Here is a 22,161-nt window from a genome sequence, read left to right on the forward strand (position 1 = left end):
TTTATTTTAATAAATCCTAGCAACTGTAACAATAAAACTTTTGTCAAGACTAAATGTTGTTATAGAAACGAAAGATGATCTTTTTATCAGAGGCGTAACGAATTTGGACATACATTTTAATAGTTTTTATCTCTAAAATGAGAACACTTTTACCTGAACTTTTAGTACTCATACTTCGAGACCAATTGCCGATTTTATTTTGTACGTACCTTTCAATAACACGCTGTATATGTATACAAAAAAAAAAAAATTGACAACAATCGGTCCAATAGTTTCGGATATTATCTGTCTAAAAAAATCCAGATAGACGGTAGACAGACAGACAGACAGACAGACAGACAGACAGACAGAGGGGTCATGAAAGGTCGAAAAAACATAATAGTCGCTGGACTCGGTTACATTACTTCTTTAGCTTATGTTCGGGAAGTAAAAATCTCAAACATTAATAGTTACTCGGTCGTATAATATATTCTGACAAAACACAAGCACTAGGGTTACCTTTGAGCACCTTGATAAAATGGCCTTGGCCCATTTTGGGGGCAAATTACAACTTTGCTTATAACATGGAAGCGTCTAACTGGCACCAAATTTTAGAGCTCGTAGTGTAGTATGTACTGTACATATAAACGGTTGCTTAAGAAATCTAGATCTGAAATCTAAGCAATCTATAGAATACAGATTCCTTACGCAACCCTAGTTATGGATTCACATAGTACTCTACAAGTTCTACAATTTGATGCCAATTGGTATCATGACATGAAAGTTTCTAATTAGAAGCTTTCATGTCCTGACTTCCTGAGTTAGGTGGATATCTGGAATTTGCGCTGAATAACAGCTCCTACCCTGTCGTTTTAATAAAATACCCAAAGATAATCCTAGTGCTTGTGTATTGTCATAATATAACGTCACCTGAGAACTGGTGTGCCGTATAGACCAGGCCGCGTCCGAGGGATTTTCGCCTCTGCTGTTTAGTGCACATTTGCCGCATGTCGCACTTTAAATATTTCACTTGGAACGCGGACTATTCACTCAGAAATATGTGCCTAATGTAGGTGGGCAGATGTAAACTGCGGCGGATCTAGTGCTTTAATCTTCTCCAGTCCATGTTGTAAATTTTTGTAGGATGCAAAGTGCGGCGAATAATAAAATCAAGTAGCAGCCCGCTCATGGAAAACTGCGAACGAATTAGTTCTTCTTTTTTTTAGATCTAAAGCCCTCCCCCCTCCTCCCCCCCACACACACAGAAGAAAGATCTGTGCAGTTAAAAGAAATGTGATACCTGTCGCATACGCTTTGTTCCCAAAAAAGACGCAGCAAACATATAGGTACTAAAATGTTCTAAGCATTGAAATCATTACAAGGTGGATTAAACCCAACATCCATAATAGTTGACTTCGAAAAGTCTGCAGAAAACGCAATCTACCAGGAAGTTCGGGGTTATTTTTTCCATTTTACGCAATCCTTTTGGAAACATATTCAAAGTTGTGGACTGCAACAGAGATATGTTACTAACGCAGATTTTGCGTTAAATGTAAAAAATTTGGTGGCGCCAGCATTTTTTTTTCAGAAGATGCAGTAACATCAGCATAGGACCAGTTCTGCAAGAATGAAACTATTTTGCAGCCACTTTTGACATATTTCGAAACGACATGGTTGGGTATGGAATTGTAGAGACTCCGTCGAGAATGATTTACCAAAAACGAATAATGCCTTCAAAGTTGGCACAATAGTTTTCGTGAATTCCGTGCATCCCGATGTATATAAATTTATTAAGTATTTGCAAAAGACTCAGTCATTAAATAAATTAAAAATTGAACAAAATTTGGCTGCAACTATACAGTTCAGCAGAAAAAATCTTATAAAGATTTAACTTGACGTATTAAAACCATTAGTGAAAACTATGCAAAATATGCAGTTATTGATTATGTTAGAGCCATTTCGCAGAACATTCATTTAAGCATATGAATTTGTAAAAAATGTACCTGTTTTTATTAAATAATTGGATAATAAATCTGGTTAAGAACAATAAACACTTTTTTTCTTGAGTACTTATTACAATATAACGATATAAATAGTAACAATCTCTTAAAATAAAAAAAATAAATAAATAAAATGAGAATTTAATGATAAAAAAATGAATAAAAAATGCAACCAGTGGTTTACGCTCGTATTTTTTAATTTTTAAAGTGCAACTACAAACTTCGTCACTTAACTACAATCAAATTGTTTTTAATTCGATATTTACACCTTACCTACTTGCTAAATTTATTGCAACTTAAAACTCAGAATACAAAATATTTAGTTTTAATAAAAGAAACTAATTCGCGATGAATTTTACCTTGCGATCAATTGACGCTGCGATAAATTTACGTGCGATCAGTTGTTGCTGCGATCAATTTACATGCGATCAATTATCGCCGCGATCAATTGTCGCGTGCGACCAATTGTGCTGCGACGAGTTGTTTGCGATCAATTGTCGCGCGATCAATTCTTTACGACCAGTTGTCGTAGAATCGTTTAACAACACTAGTGTTAAGAAAATCATAACATAATACTAAACTTTATTAAAATTCAATGTTCTGCAGAGCTTACATTTAATACTTAATATCTAATAGGCCCTTGAATTTTAAAATCAATTGGTACTTTCTGCGCATTACTGCATCACTGCGCAAATGTCAAACTGAACTTGACAATGATTCATCAGGAACATCTCGCAAAAAAGACGTAATTTGATCTCCAGTAAACGTTTTTGCCTGTTTCGGCAAATGTTCTGAACTATTCCGCTTGCTTCAAGAAAGACTCGACTACTTAAATAAGATAAAGTATCTATATTTTCATGCATTGGCAACATTGTTTTCAACATAGATATTTTTGTCCAAACTGAAGACCATATTTTTTTTGCGCTAGTCCTGGGGTAATACTTTATGTGGAAGAGCGCCTGACCAGTAACGAGATGCTTCCTTCAAACACTAGAGTTTACCGCGCCCAAGATTTTATCTTTCACCAGGATAACTAACTTGTTCATACAGGACATCAGGTGGCAGTATGGTTTCTGAATCATGACATAAATAGATCTAAACCCAACTGAAAACGTGCGAGGGTTCCCAGTGAAAAACTTATAGCACCAGCGATTGATTTTTCCTAATAAAGAGGAGTTGCTGAGTCCGGTAACTAAGATGGGAAGTACTATCACAAGACTACCTTCAGAAATTTATGCCTCTCTATCCTCTCCAGGTTGGCAAAAGTTATAGAGGCCAATACCGCCACCATCAAATATTAGATCTCTTTTTGGTTTAAGTTTATTTTGTATTTTTGTTACGTATTTTATTTATTTATTATTCACTGTATACATACGCAGTTTTATAAATCTTGTTCACTTATTACAACCTATTTTATGAACTTTGTTGAAAATGTCAACCGATTAATCTTGGTCTGGTTCTACATTGAAGTAGGGAATGAAGTGTATATGTCGAAAGTCAAAATGATAAGCCGATAAGCATGACTAAAATTACGAGAAGAGGTCACGGTACGTAAGGAGCACAGTAAAGAGTGTTGCACAAATTATGTCAGTGAAATGACATCAATGCCCAAGATTCTGTGCTGTCATCTCTACAAAGTTACACAATGAGAGCCACACAAAACATATATGATAAGAACGATGTAGTTTATTTAAAACAGTTGTAAGAATTATAACTATAAAATAATAAAATATTATTCAAGAAATTTAAATTCCTTTTTAACAGCTGGATCTTTATCTTTATCTTTCTCTTTCTCTTTCTCTTTCTGATCTTGACTCATCATCATTTGTGTCCTCTTTAGTCTGGCCAGAGCAGAGTCACGAATTCTGCTACTCAAGTTGGGGTACGGTTCAATAGCTTCCAGAAAATCGCGACGACTTAAGCGAAATACCTCACAATTAGTAATGGCAACTACACTTGCTACTCGAGGCTCGTTTATGATTAAAGAAATTTCCCCAAAATAACTCCCATCTTCCAAGTGGCAAATCTAAAAATGTGCATCAGTCAAAAAGAGATGTGTCAGTATAATTTCTAAGTAACTTCTTGTTCATGGATGGTGTAAACTGCTACAGAACCCACATATATAAAATACATTGCGTTACCGGTAATTCCAGCTTGAACAATGACGTCATTGGGAAGATATATTTCAGATCTCAATTTAGTAACTAACCGCAGTATTAGAGAACCCGGTAGTCCTTTAAAAAAATCAACCTTTTCTACCATTTTTTTACAGTTGTGGAGTAAAATATCTTGTTTAAGTATTTTAGACAACGTGTTTAATATGTCGCCTTCTTTAAAAATATTTTTTTGAAACTTGAACTCCACATAGCGAAATACTCGGTTTTTTATAGATGTTGGTAGCTCTTTATAATTCATGTATTCTCCAATTTCTTGGATTAAGTTGTCGTATTTGTTTCTAGAACTGGAATGACGGCGGTAAATTTGCATAACTTGTGCTAAAAAATAAAAAAAAAGAATAAATTGATCAACTATTTTAAATGAAAATTAAATACCTAAAATCACCATATTTAAAACACTTCCTATTAAAATACATAAAATGTTAAATAGCATAGATATTGCTTTATCTGTCTGGATACTACTCATGGCCACTAACATGAATGATTTAACCACTTGGTAGCAAGACTCCATTGTTGGACTGAAATTGTCCACATTTTCTGAAATATCAGATTTTTCTCCATTTGTTGTGGTATATACGACCAAAGTAAGTGCTGTGGCCCACCAAATCAACGTTAAAAACCATAGAGCAAAGTTTACGGTGGACAGTTTGTAACTGTAAAGATCCATTCTCTGTAAAAATAAAGTTAGCAATTTGATTAGAGCACGCGTGTAATACATTACGATGCAAAATTTTCGTATATACTCGATCAGTGTTGGCAATCTCGTCAATTTTAACAGATAAAAGTATTTCAGATGAATTAGGTGGTATGCGTTTCCGTATTGTATGTACATGTTGTACGGTAATGATGACAGGAAATCAAAAATAAAACGTGGAATGATATAACTTTTAAAAACGCTGTTGGGTTTCATCACGACTTTATGAGACTTTATGTCGTAATATCCAGTGAAGAAAAATAGAGCCACATCAGCCAGAGAAAAAAGGTCCAGTACAAATTTTAAGTACAATATCAAAGCTGGTGTCAGGGTAGTTGCAAGTTCTAGAGGCATCACCAAAAACAAACTGAAATACACAACAATCATTATCATTTCCCATGTGATCCTTGCTTCACTAAAGGGATGTATCATATGATAATATTTGCGAAGATGTCTCGATTCTTCCAACCGTATCTGCGCTGTGGATCTTAAAACCGCTTTGCTTTCTGGGTTTGCCGCGCTAACCATTAAGTATTGTCTAAATTTTCGGCGTAGGTTTACAAAAAGGCCTCCATTTATGTATAGTGTAATGAGTTCATCGTCTTGTGGAAGAGTACAGTCATGTCCTTCTACCCTACGAACTTTATGTAAAGTGGAAGCCATTATTATTGCAGTGATTAAACTATTTTCACTAGTTTCACAAATTCATTAAATTGTTTGGCTCAAGCCAACTTTATAAAAATACGCTTGTTGTATTTCGCGTTAGTAATCATGACATACTTGCGGAATTATAAGCACGATTTGAAAATATTCCAAATCATGAATAGTACATTATGGAACTAGTGGATGAAGTTGAATTTCAACGGCGAGAGTGATTTTTTCACACGAGCGAGTGCAACGAGCGAGTGCGAAAAAGAAACTCGAGCCGTTGAAATTTCTTCATCCGCGAGTTGCATATACTATTTTTTCTAAGAAATTAGGAAATAAATGTTTGTTTATGGTAGGTATTTTATTTTTGAAATACATTAACTGTAATAGAACAATTTGTGCAATTATCACCAATAATATTTACACTTTTATCGTAAGTATTATTTGAACTTGTATCTTTGTTTAAACTTAGTTGGCTGCTTCCTGTATCAATAACTGCACTTGTATCAGATTCGAAAATGCCGCATTGGCAGCATTCAAAATTTCTTCAGAAACTTCGTCAGTCTCACTCATGTTCATTGTTTTCACTTGTGTAAACTAGCAGTATTAAACGTCAAACACTAACGGGTCGTCCAGCCTAGGCGTCATGATTTTCGAAGCGCGCGAAGCGGACGGTGCGGTCGGTGCAGGCGATACGCGACACGTTTCGCTAGCTGCGAAACGCTCAGGCTGGACGACCCGTTAAAATCGTAGACGGCCGAGTATTTTTCCACTAGAGGGTGAAATGAAATTTCATCCACTGCCAGCGATGGGAAAATGACAAACTTCAACCTTAATGAGTAGAAAAATAAAATTATTACATTCGGTCTGGATTTTACTTGACCAGAACACTGTGAACTCAAATGCAAAATAGAATTATTTTCATTACCAAACACAAAATAAACGAAGTTAAAACAACATGCAAATCATAAATGTTTATTAACCTACGTATTATCACACCACAGTTTGAGCTGATGAAAGAAATAATATCACAATAATCGAAAAAGTTCAAAAAGATGTAGCGGCGGAACATGGACGAACTAAATTGCAGGCTACAAATAAAAAATCTAAGGATAATGATTTGAAACGACATAAACCAGAGTTGTTACTTGGTAAACAAAGTAAAAATGAAACATACGTCACTCAATCTCTTATCGTTGATACAAGTACCACTCAGGGCATATGTAAACCAAGAAACGTCTACAGTGTCAAATTCTGGAAAGCTGACCAATCTCCAACGGTAACGTCTGTAGAGGCTACAGTTTCCGAAACCTTAGCTGATGTAACTCTAATTAACAAAAATGGCTTTAAAGTTGTCACCTCTCAGAAAAGGAGGAAATCAAGATCAATCATAGAACAAGTGGTGACAATGGAATCGTGACAATGATACCCAAAACTTCAATGGCGTGAAGAAAAAACTGTGACTTTGCGTTAGACGTACGCATCCCAAAACTCGAGAAGAAAATATATTAGAATACTTACGAGAAAACTCAAAAATAACGTTTACCTGCGAAAAAGTGGAATCCAAAAGTCAGTATCCAGTGTTCAAGATAAGTGCTCCTTTCAGCGAAAAAGAACGTTTTATATACGATTCTGGGTTTTGGCCACTTGGTGTGCAAGTAAGCAGATTTTATTTCCCAAGCTCGGTTTTTACAAAAACAAAAGAAAATGTACTGACAACATAGAATACACCAAAACTTGCAAAGTCTAGGTAACAAACTAGAAAAACTTGAGATCGTTTGAGAAGAACGTACACCTGATGTCTTATTATTTAGCGAGCATTGGCAATGCATCGACCAAATTCCATTTATAAATTTGGAAAATAATTCTTTATGTTGTAGCTTTTGTCGAGATAAAAACAAACATGGAGGAGTAGCGATATATACTAAGAATAATATAAGGTCTACAACTTTACCACAATGTCAAAAACAATCGGTAGCTAACATCATTGAATGCTGTGGAATAAATATATTGGACATGAACTTTATCGTTATTGCTTTGTCTAGGCCTCCTTCTGGAAATTTTAACCTATTCTTAGATGTTTTAGCAGGTATGCAGATATCCAAAATTCCCTGTAACAAAACAGTTATTGTTACAGGTTACGGGCGATTTTAATGTAAATTTCCTGAATGACTCCCTAGATAAAAAGTACTTACTAAATTTATTAATGATCTGCAATTTAGTTCACACTATATGTATCTGAGCCGACTCGGAATCATGCTTGTCTGGACAACATTTTCATCTCTGCATACACCCCCAGTTAAATCGGTATACTGTTTTATGGGTTCGGTCTACTTGCGTTGTGAGAGCAGACTATTTAAAAATGCTGCCATTTAAACAGCAGAGTCTACCAATGACGAAACTCGACTAACGTCGAAGCATGATTTATTTATGTCAGAAGTATAAACACTGAATTTCTTGAGTATAAGCATAAACTCAATTTTATTCATATTGCCTCACCGGCCTCAAAGGACAAGCCGCCTCTGGAAACGGATTAACAATTGCTTCCCAAATGTGAACGCATTAGTAAAGGGTGAAGTTACACGTTAGTTGTAATTCAGAAAGAGCATATTTTACAGGTACAATCGGTGGACATATAAAACTCGTATAAAACTGTCAAAAGAAAATACGGAGAAAATCAAAATTTATCCTGTGTAAATTTATTTTTTTTTTCACTAGCAGCCATGACGCATGCAAATGTCGACTCATTTAGAGGTAGCAAATTCAACTTTTGCGACCACCGGTTCAAAAAGAAAAATTGAGGTTATGTACGTAATGTTTGATGTGATTATTTCTTAAAAAATGAACAAATGTGTGCTACAAACATTACTTGAGTATACGCATGGTAGTTGGTAGACGGTAGAAGATAAAATGAATAACTCAGCGACAAGTATAAACGGTTTTCTTTGTGTTGAAGATTTAGATTAAGTTTCATTAGAAATCAAAACAAAATCATGTTGCGTCAAAAAATTGAACGTTTATTTTTCAGTTTATTGTCTTATGGTTTCTACTAGTGAAAAAAATAGTATATTAACCACGGTTGCAAAGCCACTTCTAGACCTCGCACTTAGAGCCCTCGACGCTGCGCGTCTCGGGTTCTAATTTGCGCTCGGTCTAGAATGCTTGGCTCTGCAACCTTGGCTAATAATATACTATTTTACGCCAAGGTTATGTATCATGGACAGGTAAATAATGCATGAGCAAAACAAACCTCAGAGTGTTTTTTTTTTGTTCTTCAGGAAAAATAAAATTAACTTAAATTATTAATTAGAAATAAAATCATTTTGGAAAAATTATGTAAGCTAGGTTTTTTAGTGATATGATGTTATAAATGCGAAAAACATCTCGTTTCAATATTTCCCCTTATTTCTGTCCGCCAGATCTCAACAGAGTATGTTAACGTTTTAAAGTAATCATAAAAAAGAAACGATAGAATTTGAAGTAAATTAAGTTTTAATTTGTGGAAATACTTTCGTAGAACAAAATAGGAGTAACACTTTACCATAATAACTTTTTAGTAAATTTTATTAAATTTTTTATTTGAAGAAAAGGACACAAAAAGTGCACTCAAAAAATTTAACAACTGTATAGACAGAAAATGGTACAATTCCTTTAAGTTTGTGTTGTTTTCGAAACAGTAGTGAAGGTCGGATGAATAAGTCATCTACAGGAATACAGCATTTCCTCCATTTGAATATGTATCTAATAATGAAAACTCATTTCGCCACGAATCCATCAAATTCTAGTTTACGAGCCCTAACAACTAAATATTGGGACACAGACAATTTCTCAAAAAAATCCGGTAGATATTTTTGATATCATTCAATTCGTTTGGACTAAATGCAAATTTTGCATGGGCATCTATTTTGGCAGAGAGTGAGGTATTTTGCAAATTAATAAATTTTCTTAGAGCGCAAAAATTGTCACCTAACTAAAAAATGTGCAATTTTTGCTGACATTTAAATGTTGGGACACCCGAGAAAATTTGCTAAGTATACCATCGAAATACAAACGTAGTAGCTGGTAAATGCTGCCATTATTATAGGGATCGTAGTGTGGCGTTGCTGTGATGTTAATGTAGGCAACACAACGCACACGTACTACTTCCTCTCGCCTACGAGTAGGCAACTCAATATGCTCACCGAACACCACTCGTGATTGGTTAGCCTGGCGCCGACGCAGAGACCAACTGGGGACACAAGGAGGCGCGAGTACGGCAAGTACTCTCTTCTGCCGCCGACATCGAAACGAAGAAGATGGGTACCGTCTCCTGTTCCACGTGTAAGATATCCGTTTGTAAATAAACTATAGAGAAACCCTACCTGGTGTTAGTCATTTCCACATTGGTGACCCCGGAAAGAAAATAGGAAGAGCTAGCACCATGGAAGAAATGCAAAAGAAACTGCAGGAACAACAAGAAATAATTTGCCAGTTCCAGACACAACTGGCTACCATCTCCAACAAACAAGCCCTTGATGAGGTAAGAAGTGGTTCAAATCTGAAGCTACCGACATTCTGGCAGCGAGACCCGGTGCTTTGGTTTGCACAAGTCGAAGCCCAATTTAATTGCGCGAGAATCAGGTCCGACCAGACCAAGTACTGGACCGTGGTAACCGCCTTAGACTGCGCGACGCTCCAGCCGGTTGCCGATTTGGTCGCCAACCCCCCAACAGAAGAGACAAAGTACGAAAGCATAAAATCCAGATTGATCGCCGCCTATGCAGACACCCCCGAAAAACGACTACGGAAGCTCATGTACGAAATAGAGTTAGAGGACAAGCAGCCGTCACAACTACTAAGAGAAATGGAAGCCCTAGCGGGTAAGGGGATCAGCGGTGACGTCCTCAAGACTCTGTGGTTGCAGCGTTTACCCCCACAACTACAGATGATCCTCGCCGCAAATGATAAAGAAACGCTGGACAAAATGGCGACCATAGCGGACAAATTGACCGAAATCCACCATACCAGCGCCATCACAGCAAATATTGGTGCCCTAAATCGCGGTACCTCCGCGCACGCCTCTCAAACCGTTACATCGGCGCAAGAAGATGGAATGGCTGCCGCCATTACGGCACTGCAGAAGCAGTTCGTAACTTTATCGACCACAGTAAACCAACTCGCAGACGACAGAAGGCGCCATGGGCAAGGCGAAAACTGGAATCGCGCCAAATTTAGGTCAAGGTCGAATCCGCAGGACGATAATATCTGCTATTATCACAATCGGTTCGGAGCAAACGCCAGAAGATGCGCCAAACCCTGTGACTACAAAAGGCCGTTAAACTAGAGGCGCCGTCGACGATTGAGGTGGTCCACGACGCAGCGCAAACACAACGCCTCTTCATCACCGACCCAAAATCAGGTACCCGATATTTAATCGACACGGGGGCAGAAGTTTCCGTGTTACCCAAGAGATTGTTCTCAGGCAGACAACATCTCAGCCCAGCTGAGACAACGCTCTTCGCGGCCAACGACAGCGCGATCAGAACATACGGCCAAAAGCTAATGTTCCTTGATCTCAAGCTGAAACGTCCGTTCAAGTGGGTATTTATAGTGGCAGACGTAGGCAAACCCATCATCGGAGCAGACTTCCTGAGGCATCACAACCTCCTACCTGATCTCCGCAACCGACGCCTCGTAGACGCAGCCACCCTCTTATCAACTCGCGGAACCCTGGCTATATGCAAGTCGCCTCAGATCACGACAGTGGCCAAGACGACGCCATATCACGCACTGCTAGCGGATTTCGCAGAAATTACACGCCCACCGCCACCTGGAACGAAGCACAGGGGCAACGTGTTCCACCACATCATCACCAGAGGTCCCCCGGTCGCAGAAGCTCCTCGCAGGCTTGCACCCGAGAAGTTGAGAGTGGCGAAAGCCGAATTCCAATATATGATGGAACAGGGCTGGTGCCGACCATCCAAGAGCCCTTGGGCTAGTCCGCTTCACCTTGTCCCAAAGAAACTCCCTGGTGAATGGCGTCCATGTGGCGACTATAGGCGCCTAAACAACGTGACAGTGCCTGACAGCTACCCCATCCCTCATATACAGGACTTCACCTACAGACTCGAAGGTAAAAGTGTGTTCTCCACCATAGACCTAGTGCGCGCATACCATCAAATTCCCGTGGCTGAAGAAGACGTTCCTAAAACAGCCGTGTGCACTCCGTTCGGGCTCTTCGAGTTTACAGTTATGACGTTCGGACTACGTAATGCCGCACAGACTTTCCAAAGACACCTGAACTCTCTAATAAGTGACCTTGATTTCTGCTACGTGTATATAGACGACATCTTAGTGTTCTCCCGAGATGAAGCAGAGCACGTCGAACATCTAAAAATGTTATTTTCTAGGTTACGGGAGCATCACATAGTGATTAACCCGACCAAGTGCGTGTTTGGTGAAGCCGAAGTGAAATATTTAGGACATACGATTTCCGGGAGTGGAACCAAACCACTTGAGACGTCGGTCAGTGCAATCCGCGAATTCCCCAAACCAAAGACAGTTCAAGATCTGCGACGGTTCCTTGGCATGATCAACTTCTACCGACGTTTCATTCCCCACGCAGCCCAGACCCAAACACCACTTCACCAATATCTGAACAACGCGCGGAAGAATGACAAAACAATAGTCGAGTGGACAGAAGAAGCTGAAGCCGCTTTTGAAACGTGCAAGACAGAGTTAGCCAACGCCGCGCTTCTGGCACATCCCGCCGAAAATCTGCCGCTCAGAATTATCACCGATGCTTCTGATTACGCAATCGGGGGCGTACTAGAGCAGCACTCCAATGGGACCTGGCAACCTTTAGGTTTCTTCTCCAGAAAACTTAGCAAGGAGCAGCGCAACTACAGCGCATACGACCGTGAGCTGCTTGCAGTTTACGAAACCATAAAATTCTTCAGGCACATGGTGGAAGGCAGAGACTTTTGCATACTCACCGACCACAAACCCCTCATCTACGCGTTTCAGCAGAAAGCAGGCAAAGCATCCCCAAGACAAGTCAGGCAGCTAGATTTCATCGGCCAGTTTTCCACCAACATTATCCACATTTCAGGAGAACAAAACACAGTTGCAGACACACTTTCAAGGGTCAATGAAATCACAACTCCTACGTTCATTGACACCGACGACTTAGCCAAGGAACAAGAAAAAGACGCCGAACTAAAAGCACTTTTAAACTCTGATACAACAAGCCTGCGGTTAGAAAAACTCACCCCACAGGCCGGCCAGAAAGCTATCTGGTGTGACACGTCAACGGGGGTGGTTAGACCATACGTTCCACAAGATTCGAGAAAAGTAATTTTTGAAGGATTTCACAACCTCTCACACCCCAGCGGCCGAGCGACCAGTAAGCTCATCAAGAAGCGATTTGTGTGGCCATTTATGGAGAGTCACATAATGAAGTGGGCACGAAGCTGCATCCCTTGCCAGCGATCCAAAGTTGGCCGACACACCAAAGCCCCATTACAGCATTTCGATGACGTCACAGAACGGTTCCAACATGTGCACATCGATATAGTAGGTCCGCTACCTCCCTCTCAAAGCTACAGGTATTGCCTCACTATGTCTGACCGTTTCACCAGGTGGCCAGAGATCGCACCCATGACCGACATGACCGCAGAGACAGTCGCCAAGACATTCTACGAAACATGGATTTCAAGATTCGGTTGCCCAAGACAAATTACAACCGACCAAGGGCGACAATTTGAAGCATCCACCATGAATGCCTTGGCGAAAATTTTGGGCATTCAGCGCTCTCGGACGACGCCATATAGGCCCCAGAGCAACGGCCTTATCGAGAGATGGCATCGAACCATGAAGGCAGCCATCATGTGCCATGAAGCAGAAAGTTGGCTAGACGTTCTACCTACAGTATTATTAGGGTTACGTACAGCCATCAAAGAAGACATCGGCCACTCACCAGCAGAGCTGACCTACGGAACGCAACTGAAAGTCCCAGGCGAATTCTTTTTCAGCAATATCGACAGATCCGTAGAACCCACTACCTTTGTAGAAAAACTACGGGACCACATGAGGAAACTTCGCCCAACTCCAGCGTCGCACCACATTAGGCAAAGCACCTTCGTCCACACAGAGCTCAGTAAATGTAGCCATGTTTTCCTAAGAGACGACACCGTGCGAAGACCGCTCCAACAGCCCTACACCGGTCCACACCTTGTTCTGTCTCGTACTGCTAAGACAATAAAGGTCAATGTAGGCGGTAGGGAAACAACAGTGAATATCGACAGAGTAAAACCCGCTTTTATTCTCCAAGAACCAGAACCACCACCGGCTCCATCCCCAGTACGAACACAGGAAGTTACTCAAACCACCAGGTCAGGCCGCAGGTCAACGCTCCCCGCACGTTTCAGAGAATGACAACTGACAGCCGTTTTGACAGCTGTCACCCGTTACTTGGGGGGGGGTATGTGGCGTTGCTGTGATGTTAATGTAGGCAACACAACGCACACGTACTACTTCCTCTCGCCTACGAGTAGGCAACTCAATATGCTCACCGAACACCACTCGTGATTGGTTAGCCTGGCGCCGACGCAGAGACCAACTGGGGACACAAGGAGGCGCGAGTACGGCAAGTACTCTCTTCTGCCGCCGACATCGAAACGAAGAAGATGGGTACCGTCTCCTGTTCCACGTGTAAGATATCCGTTTGTAAATAAACTATAGAGAAACCCTACCTGGTGTTAGTCATTTCCACAGTAGCATTTCATGCTAGTGTTGGTTTTATTTAGAAAAAAATAGTTAGCGGCGGGCTAGTTTTAGTAAAAGTTCTGAAAATAATAATTTCGCAGTACCTCAAGGGAAAATCGCTAAGAAAAAGTGAAGATTTGTTCCAAATAGCTTAGTCGTCGATGGTAAATGTCGTAAAATATTACGCAGACAGAGGTACCATCGGAATAAAAGGTAAAATTCCCGATAGGCCACCACCTGTGGAGCCGTGTGATCAACAACAACTGATGAAAATTTATAAAAGTGGACGACGGAGTACTTCAAGAGAAATTACTACTTGCTGGAATAGCGATAACCAACTAAATTTTTCAAGACAATATTGTCGCGAATGCATGCACAAATCAGGCCTTGGTTTTTACATTGTAAATCTTAAATAAAGCTATCTTTAATGGACTTTATTATTTATTTATATTATTTTAGGCTAAAGTAAAACCACAATTAAAAACTGCCCACAAGAAAAATCGGTTAATATGACCAAAATAAAAATCGGAGAAAAGTGATATATAACGCTGAGTCCAAATTTGATGTCTGGGTGAGATAATAATCGAAAAAGAGTTATTGAAATAAAAAAGGAATTTTAATATGGATTATCTCAAACAAAGAGTCAAGTTTGCAAGCGGAAAAATGGTTTGGGGGTGCATGTCTATTAACGGAATTTAAAGACCAGTTAACAACGTTCATGGAAGGGAAATTACAAATTCAAACAAATATCAAGACACTTTGTAAAAAAATATTAACAACTACTGAAGCAGTCTATTCTGTTGATATTTATATTTTTCAACAGGATGATGCTTCAAGTTACACACCTAGAACACTTATTACAAAGAATAATAATATAAATGTTTGCCCTGATTATCGAATAGCCCAGATCCTAATCTAATTGAGACGGTATGGCGTGAAATAAAAAAATATTTAGGAAATCATCCGTGACAAGCGATTGTCAATCTTCAACAGGAAATTTAGCGAGTGTAGGATACGGTAACAACTCCTGTGTATTGTAGAAAATTAGTTGAAAGTGTGATGGCAAGAATTCCTGCAGTTATTAAGGCAAAAGGAGATATGACCAGTTACTGAATTTGCTGTGTCCCAATATTTATGTGTCACAAAATATTACGTTGTTTTAGAGTTTTATGTCACTGTTTGAGTTAGAAATCAGTTTTTGTTGTGCTGTAAACATTAACAGTTTTGCAAAACGAATTAATTTTAAAATTTTAATTATCTAAAATAAATTACATCTTTGTTAAAAAGTTTGGTGATTTTTTTATAAAAATTTTTTGGTGTCCCAATATTTAGTTGTTAGGGCTCGTAATTTTAATCAGTTGTGTTGGAAAACGATATGAGTACGTAAGTATCAAGCCAATATATTAATTTTGTAGTGAAGGTTAGATAAAATAAATCTAATTAGAATAGGAAACAAATGTTTTAATTATAACACCCTTTATGGTCACAGGACGTGACATATATGGTGGAGGCGCCATGGGGAAATTTTGAAGAATAAATCACCATATTTATCTTGATGTAAATTAAGCGATATTAATAGATTAGTTTTACAAATTGTGTAATGTATTTTGCTGACGGGTGTGTTGGGAGTTACCTTGCTGCTATTAAGTAGGTAATGACGTATTATGCTCAGTCGGAACTTACAGCACAGTAGACAATCTAGGGCAAGGGCAGGCAGACGAAAAAATTTGTTTTCATGTCGGGAACGAAACCATTGTTATAAAGACACGTAGTCAAAGACGTAAGGTAGAAGAAGCGCAGCACCGGAATTTTATTCCTAAGTGCCGAAGCAATGAAGCGTTTGAGACAGTTGAAGAAAATCCGGTGCAAGTAAACATAGTTAACCCAAAGTCTGTGTCAGATTCAACATTACAAGAAATCAGAAATTTTGGACATGAGAAAGCGAGAAAAAAAATCCACGAAGGAAGAAGAAGACAAGGAGGGAAGTGGTGCAGAGAGCGAAAAGAACAAGGGAGAAAGTAGGGCAAAGAGCAAGGAGGACAAGGAAGAAAGCGACACAGAGACCGGAGAAGCCTGAATGTCAAACATAACTCTTCAGAAGATTTCGGAAAAGCAAAAATTCCAGCCTTGATAAAATTTTTAGTCCCGCCTGTCTTCAATCCAGCTACGTCATACCCAAACAGCTTCATCGATACCTACGAAAGAGTAGTTTTAACTAACTCGTGGGATGACGTGTTAAAAATTTCATACTTGCCATTTTTTTTGGAAAAAGCAGCATTGGCGTGGTTGCGCAGTCTAACGCAGATAAGACATGGAGAGCGCTCACCAACGATTTTTTGACGGAATTCGGCAGCGGTAAGTCTAGAGGGGAGTTGGGGCAAAATTCGAAAACAGGAAGCAGGAAGTGAACGAGGATATCAAGTCCTATTTTTTCGAACTTCTGGCGCTACAACAGGAGTTGGATCCGAAAATGTCGGATGCGTCCTTTAGGTCACATTTTAAAAAAGGTCTTCTACCTTCGTTAGCCGAAACATCTTATATGTTTGCAACACCTTGTATGAGTAAGAAAGAAATCAAGAGCTTAGCTTTAAAAATTAGCGAAGTGAAGAAACTCACACTAATTAATAACATTTCTACAGACAGTGCATTTTTAACGACTCAAAAGTATCCGTGCCAAAAAGACGCCAACCATGGAGAAGCGAAAAGAGAGGCAACGAAAAACCAAACACGCAGTGGACTGCCCAGAACTAGAGACGGCCGCCCTAAATGTGTTAACTGGGGGAATCCCGGACATTTTGCTGCCACGTGTCGTAGTAAGGGACACACACTATCACAGTCTCGACCTTTCGTAAAGCCCGCTCCACACTCAATTGTCTAATTCCTTGTCCTCGATTTGCCACTCTCCAAGTCCCCTTTGCTGCTCTTTGCGAAATACCTAGCATCAGCCAAACTTACTTTTTGAGGGCAAATCGGTTTTGCAACTTGTTGCTAACTGTGACAATACATAAGTAAGTATATTAAAAATCCATCAAGTTCATTAATTATTTGTTGTAAAGATTGAATAAGGTATCAAGAAGTAGGTAACAGTAAAAAGTTTGATACAACATTACATTTATTAGGTAGCATTTTATTGATACTGTGGTTATTATTTAAGATCAATCGCTTTTTCCGCATTTTTCGTACGTCGATCTTATTATTAGTCTGTAGAGTTTCTGCAAAGCTATTTAAAGACTCCTGTTGCGTCTTTTCGAAAAAATGTGAATTGAAATTTCTTCACAATTAAGCAACCGGCCAATTTTTCCGTTTATAGAATTCACTCCTCAGCTCCTACATTAAAATACATAGGACATGAGTGTGTGGTCTTTGTGGCATAGCTTCTATGTCAAAGACATTGCCCGGGTATTTCATTTGCAGGAAACTCCAATATCCTCAATGGTTGTCCCAGTTTTTACCTTTCCTACATGTATCCAGGCACATTATAAAGCTGCACTGAAGTTCACTGGATTTTCTTCACTTCACAATGAATTTATTTTTTTACCATCTGTCTTACTGTTATTCGTATCAATTAACTCGTTCGATTTGGATTTGTATTTACGTTTCTTTCAATTCGTACGCTGATGATTTTCATTTTCGCTATCATTTGTTTTTACAGTCATGCCGACGGTGGTTTCATAGAAAGTTTTTAGAACTTCTTGTTTTGACATGAATACTTCAAATTTCGATGTTGATTTTCCTGAATAACATGGCTTATCTTGGCCTCCATCTCATCGTTTTTGGCTATTAATTTTTGGTGTAGCTTCTGATGTAACTTTTACCACTAATTCTTCTAATTCATGTACAGACAATATTACACTATGACTGTGTGTTGTTTGTGACCGTGTCTTGCCTGTCAGTTTGCAACTTATATTGTTAAAATATTTATTAAGTCACGAGAACAGCCAAGAGCGATACGTACGAATTGGAGTATTTTGCATTACCATGGTAGTCTAATTATCTATTATACAGGGTTTTGATAAATGGTTCTAACTTCTAATCGAGACGATTTGTTCCGCCTCTTTAACAGTACGAGTTCAAATATTATAGTTATTTTGACAGGTGACATATTAACCATATTAAGTATTTAAAACTTTAAAATGCATTACGAAGAATGGTAAATCTGTAATATTTTTAAATTGGCCAGGTTACTAGATGTAGGCAACATTTATGAAAGCCCTGTGCAAAGTTTACTTGTGTTACAATAGAAAAACTCAATTTATGGAGACGGACGCAACATTCTGTAGAGGACTTCGTTTTACATAGATAGAAATAAATAATTTACCCAATATGTGAAACAACATTTGTAAAGTTATTTAGAGAAACTATTTCATTTATTGTGAACTTTTAAGCTTAAGAAAATTTTTGGATATTTAATCAAATGAATTTAGGTGTAGGTTAGAAAAATTTACGAACTAAACGAACGTTTGATGCTTATCTCCTTTGATGACCAGAAAGCATAAATACAAACTTAGATAAGAACATTTTCTTGTAGTTGATAAAATCAAGCTGTTTTTCAAATGTAAAAAACAAATTCAAACTAATTTTCACGCACATTTTGGTTTGCATACTTTTGTTCACATTGCCATGGAATTACCAAATAGTATTTAGCACTATAGTACAATTAACATAGAGGTTCATAATGCCCACAAATAGCTATTTATTTGTCATAAATAATAAATCTGTGTTATAAATTACTATGTTCCTAACCTTTTCACTAAATATAAAGAAAGTCTGGGGTACGCACAAAACAGTAATATCCTACAATGGAATCGTTAATGCACCCACAATACTTTTTGTTCCGTTAAACAATTCGAATTTTGCACACCACTCATTGCAATATCTGTCAAAGAATTTATTCGTCCTGTGCTCAGTCCTTGCCAAAAGTGAAAAATATAGATACATTCACTGAAGCAGCAACAGCAACTATGCAATCCATTGTTTGTTTTGATAATAACTATCCCTTAGACTGTGATGCAAAACGAAATTTCCTGCAACCCCAATTCCAGTCTGAGTCCACAATTTTATGCAATCCCATCGATTGACGGTCCTTGCTCATAGGTATGAATGCGAAATGAAACGCATGCGCTTCAGAAGGATAACTTTAAAGCGTCGTATATTTTCGTCACCCTCTTCATCAAACCCTGAATTATGAAATTTATTCTTGACAACAGTGAACCGCATTCCTGAAAGCATTTCTAAAATCAATAGCAACAGTGCACGAATAGCAGAAAATATCCGTCAATTGCGGCAGGAAAAATGGATGAGGGTTAAAAGTCGAAAGTACAATCTTTCCGTGTTCCGAACGATCCTGGCACCCTCTCGAACGTTGTCAGCTGATAGTTGTGAGTGGTAGGTGCTGTCTCTTTGTGAAGCACCTGGAAACCACAATGGTTCGAAAAAGGCGACTTCAACAGGCGATTTAAGGTAATTTTTTTTTCAATTGAATCTAGTTACGATGATGTATACACCAAAAAGTCAGAAATGTAATGAACAGCTGTCAACTGTGACATTTCGAGTGAAATCATTTCGCGTTTGAAAATGTAATACTTATTAATATTAATATCGTATAAATAATTAATCCCTGGACACAGAATAAGTGTGTGGAAAATCCCAAAGTCATCCGTGATTGGTTTTACCTTGACTGCTGTGGAATTGATTGAAAGCTCAATGTCTCATGTAACTACCACAACTAATTGTTTACACATAAGGTAACCTATTTTGTTATTTACTAATATGTTATTGAGTATCTGCTGGAAGTTTGGTTTTTCAAACGCCTTAGTGCTTGTAAGTAGTATTTACTCAAACTTTGCATAATTTATGAGTGAATCGATATTTCTCAGTTAAGAGGAATACACGATAATCTACAAGCAGTATTTATCAAAAACTACTGTGGGTTGACATTAACACCAATTTTGTTATCATCCCTAACACTTTAAAATCGGCATTTACCAATACAAAGCTTCAATATTTTCATGAATCTTTGTTTTTAAAAGACTTGTTAGAATAACCTCTACGATTTACACTACATTAATCATAGGTGTTAATGATAATGTTATATGCGAAACTATACCAGGAGAGCCTAAAGTCGAGTTTGTCGTTGATCGTTGCATTCTTTACTCAAACTTTCAAATTGACGGTAATCGAACAAGACGAAACTTCTATCAAAGACAAATCTTTAATAATCTCTGGCTGTCTTTGGTCGTGTTTCTTGCTGCTTTCTCGGTATAAAGGTACATATTTGAGAGCAGATAGTTTTTGTATAAAAATAATTTACCAAAACAGTAGACACATTTTTGGTTTGTGTCCATTCTCGATGATTAAAAATTTATATTTAGATAGTACAAAATACTATGGAAATACTGGCGCATTCATCACTTGTTGTCTTCATATGTAGTTAAGAAGATACAGTAAGTGAATGTTAGTACTGTTGATAATGAATCGAATTTCATGACAATGGCAACATTTTTAATTCCCAGTAATTAAAAATAAAAAGTCACCAATTTTTCGAAACAAATACTTTATTACACTGACATCAAAACTGAATAATTGTGTGGCAATGTTAATGTTGTCGCTAAAAAATGGTCTAAGTTTATTTAGACAGGACTGCCCTCGCCTCTGAAGTACAATCAACCAAATTTGATTTCGCAAATTTTATATTATTCTGATAAATAACATATTTCTGTATTTTATGAATCCGACTTTATTATTTACAATTGTGTTAATTGATCATTTCCATCACGTGATTATAGAGCGTCGTATGAATCCAACAAATATTTTACTACAATTTTCGTCAGTCAGAGGAGTGTCCGTGTTCATACTAATATCAGGATGTTGGTGTTAAAACTTAGAATTTTATTAGATTTCATCCACATGTGTCTTGCACAACTCCTGTCTATAATGAAGGAGATAGCCATGCCCTGCAAGCAGGCGGATTAGTTGGCCTCTAAACCGTGAGAGGTTATACATTCCCATCAACAATAAAGCTACGCTTGAAAAAAGCAAACTTATCCATTGAAGTAAGGTTAACTGAAAACCATCATCTAAGCAAGTTCGTCAAGTTCGAAGGATCAGACCTTAAGGACACCGTCGGCCCGACGACCAGTAGTGGTAGTCTGTGCCCCTCCATACCATGCAGGCTTCGGGCCCGTAAAATGAGCCTCAGGGGCCTCAATACCGACGAAAAGTGGTAGTAACCAACTTTTCGTTTTCCCTAAATCGTCAAAGGAATTGAAAGTCTGCATTAACTAGAAGTTGAGGATTGAAGAAGCTACGTTTTCGCATCATTGTCAATAGAGTTATGTCATGCCGATAGTTGTACCAGTCAGATTCATACTGCATAACGTCCCTCATACAGAGGTAACACTCACCAGTTCTGGTTACCCTGTCCCGAAGGCGACAATCCACAGCTAAACGGCAGACACGGCGAACACAAGGCGTAAACCAATTGATACCTGACGTTGACAAATGCCCTTTTTTCAATCCTCAGCTGATTAAACGAATAGTAATATGGGTCAAGTGTCGCGCCAGTGTTGTTGTGATATCTCTTTTTAATTCAATACATTGATCAGAAATAATAGAGAAACGTACATGTTTTACTTGCTCGGACACACAAACTTTTTTAATTACTACAATATGTTTTCAACAAGGATAGAGATGGTGAATTTTGTTGCTGCTTGCAAATAAAATAGTCACGTGGTGGAAAGGATAAAAAAAATCAACTTTACCGTAGACATCCAGATTTGTAAAAAAAAAACTGTATAATAATTATAAGCTTATGGTTATCGCACGCGTGTAAATCGTTACTCAAAACTTATCTATCTGTCTACCCCCCCCCCCCTCCCTTAAAAGAGAACCTGATGACTTCATCTCCAAATTTTGATGA

At 38.3% G+C, this 22,161-nt stretch overlaps 3 protein-coding genes across 5 annotated transcripts in view; 2 read left to right on the plus strand and 1 right to left on the minus strand.

Moving 5' to 3' along the window:
* Positions 1-3,711: 3,711 nt before the first annotated feature.
* LOC135123866 (potassium/sodium hyperpolarization-activated cyclic nucleotide-gated channel 1-like) lies at positions 3,712-5,558 on the minus strand. Its single transcript, XM_064048743.1, has 4 exons — positions 4,878-5,558; positions 4,532-4,826; positions 4,059-4,474; positions 3,712-4,005 (listed from the first exon to the last, which is right to left on the minus strand). Exons 1-4 carry the CDS (start codon positions 5,511-5,513, stop codon positions 3,712-3,714), a joined length of 1,641 nt encoding a protein of 546 aa, XP_063904813.1. The 5' UTR covers positions 5,514-5,558.
* Positions 5,559-7,514: 1,956 nt separating this feature from the next.
* Positions 7,515-16,320, plus strand: LOC135123867 (uncharacterized). Its single transcript, XM_064048744.1, has 10 exons — positions 7,515-7,587; positions 9,583-9,657; positions 9,704-9,797; positions 9,849-10,017; positions 10,060-10,767; positions 10,809-13,838; positions 14,075-14,189; positions 14,433-14,537; positions 15,916-16,112; positions 16,159-16,320. The coding sequence occupies exons 1-10, from the start codon at positions 7,515-7,517 to the stop codon at positions 16,318-16,320; spliced, it is 4,728 nt and encodes a 1,575-aa protein (XP_063904814.1).
* A 3,080-nt stretch (positions 16,321-19,400) lies between these two features.
* Positions 19,401-22,161, plus strand: part of LOC135123736 (uncharacterized) — a 107,977-nt gene continuing 105,216 nt past the window's right edge. For all 3 annotated transcript variants that reach the window (XM_064048595.1, XM_064048596.1, XM_064048599.1), the window contains exon 1: positions 19,401-19,703. The gene's annotated coding sequence lies outside the window, so the exon portion shown is untranslated. The remainder of the gene's footprint in view (positions 19,704-22,161) is intronic.

The sequence above is a fragment of the Zophobas morio genome, unplaced genomic scaffold (genome assembly GCF_036711695.1).
Source record: "Zophobas morio isolate AGI-343-1 ecotype UQ-CSIRO unplaced genomic scaffold, CSIRO_AGI_Zmor_V1 ptg000006l, whole genome shotgun sequence".
NCBI classification, from domain to species: domain Eukaryota; kingdom Metazoa; phylum Arthropoda; class Insecta; order Coleoptera; family Tenebrionidae; genus Zophobas; species Zophobas morio.

Bases quoted from the DNA above. Each gene is read 5' to 3' on its own strand.
- LOC135123866 (XM_064048743.1), bottom strand. From the start codon at position 5,513: ATGGCTTCCACTTTACATAAAGTTCGTAGGGTAGAAGGACATGACTGT. The intron at 4,827-4,877 runs GTAATGTATTAC...TTATTTTTACAG, and splicing joins ATATACGAAAATTTTGCATC to AGAATGGATCTTTACAGTTA. The intron at 4,006-4,058 runs GTTACTTAGAAA...GCACATTTTTAG, and splicing joins ACACCATCCATGAACAAGAA to ATTTGCCACTTGGAAGATGG.
- LOC135123867 (XM_064048744.1), top strand. From the start codon at position 7,515: ATGAACTTTATCGTTATTGCTTTGTCTAGGCCTCCTTCTGGAAATTTT. The intron at 7,588-9,582 runs GTATGCAGATAT...CCATTATTATAG, and splicing joins ATTCTTAGATGTTTTAGCAG to GGATCGTAGTGTGGCGTTGC. The intron at 9,658-9,703 runs GTAGGCAACTCA...GTGATTGGTTAG, and splicing joins CTACTTCCTCTCGCCTACGA to CCTGGCGCCGACGCAGAGAC.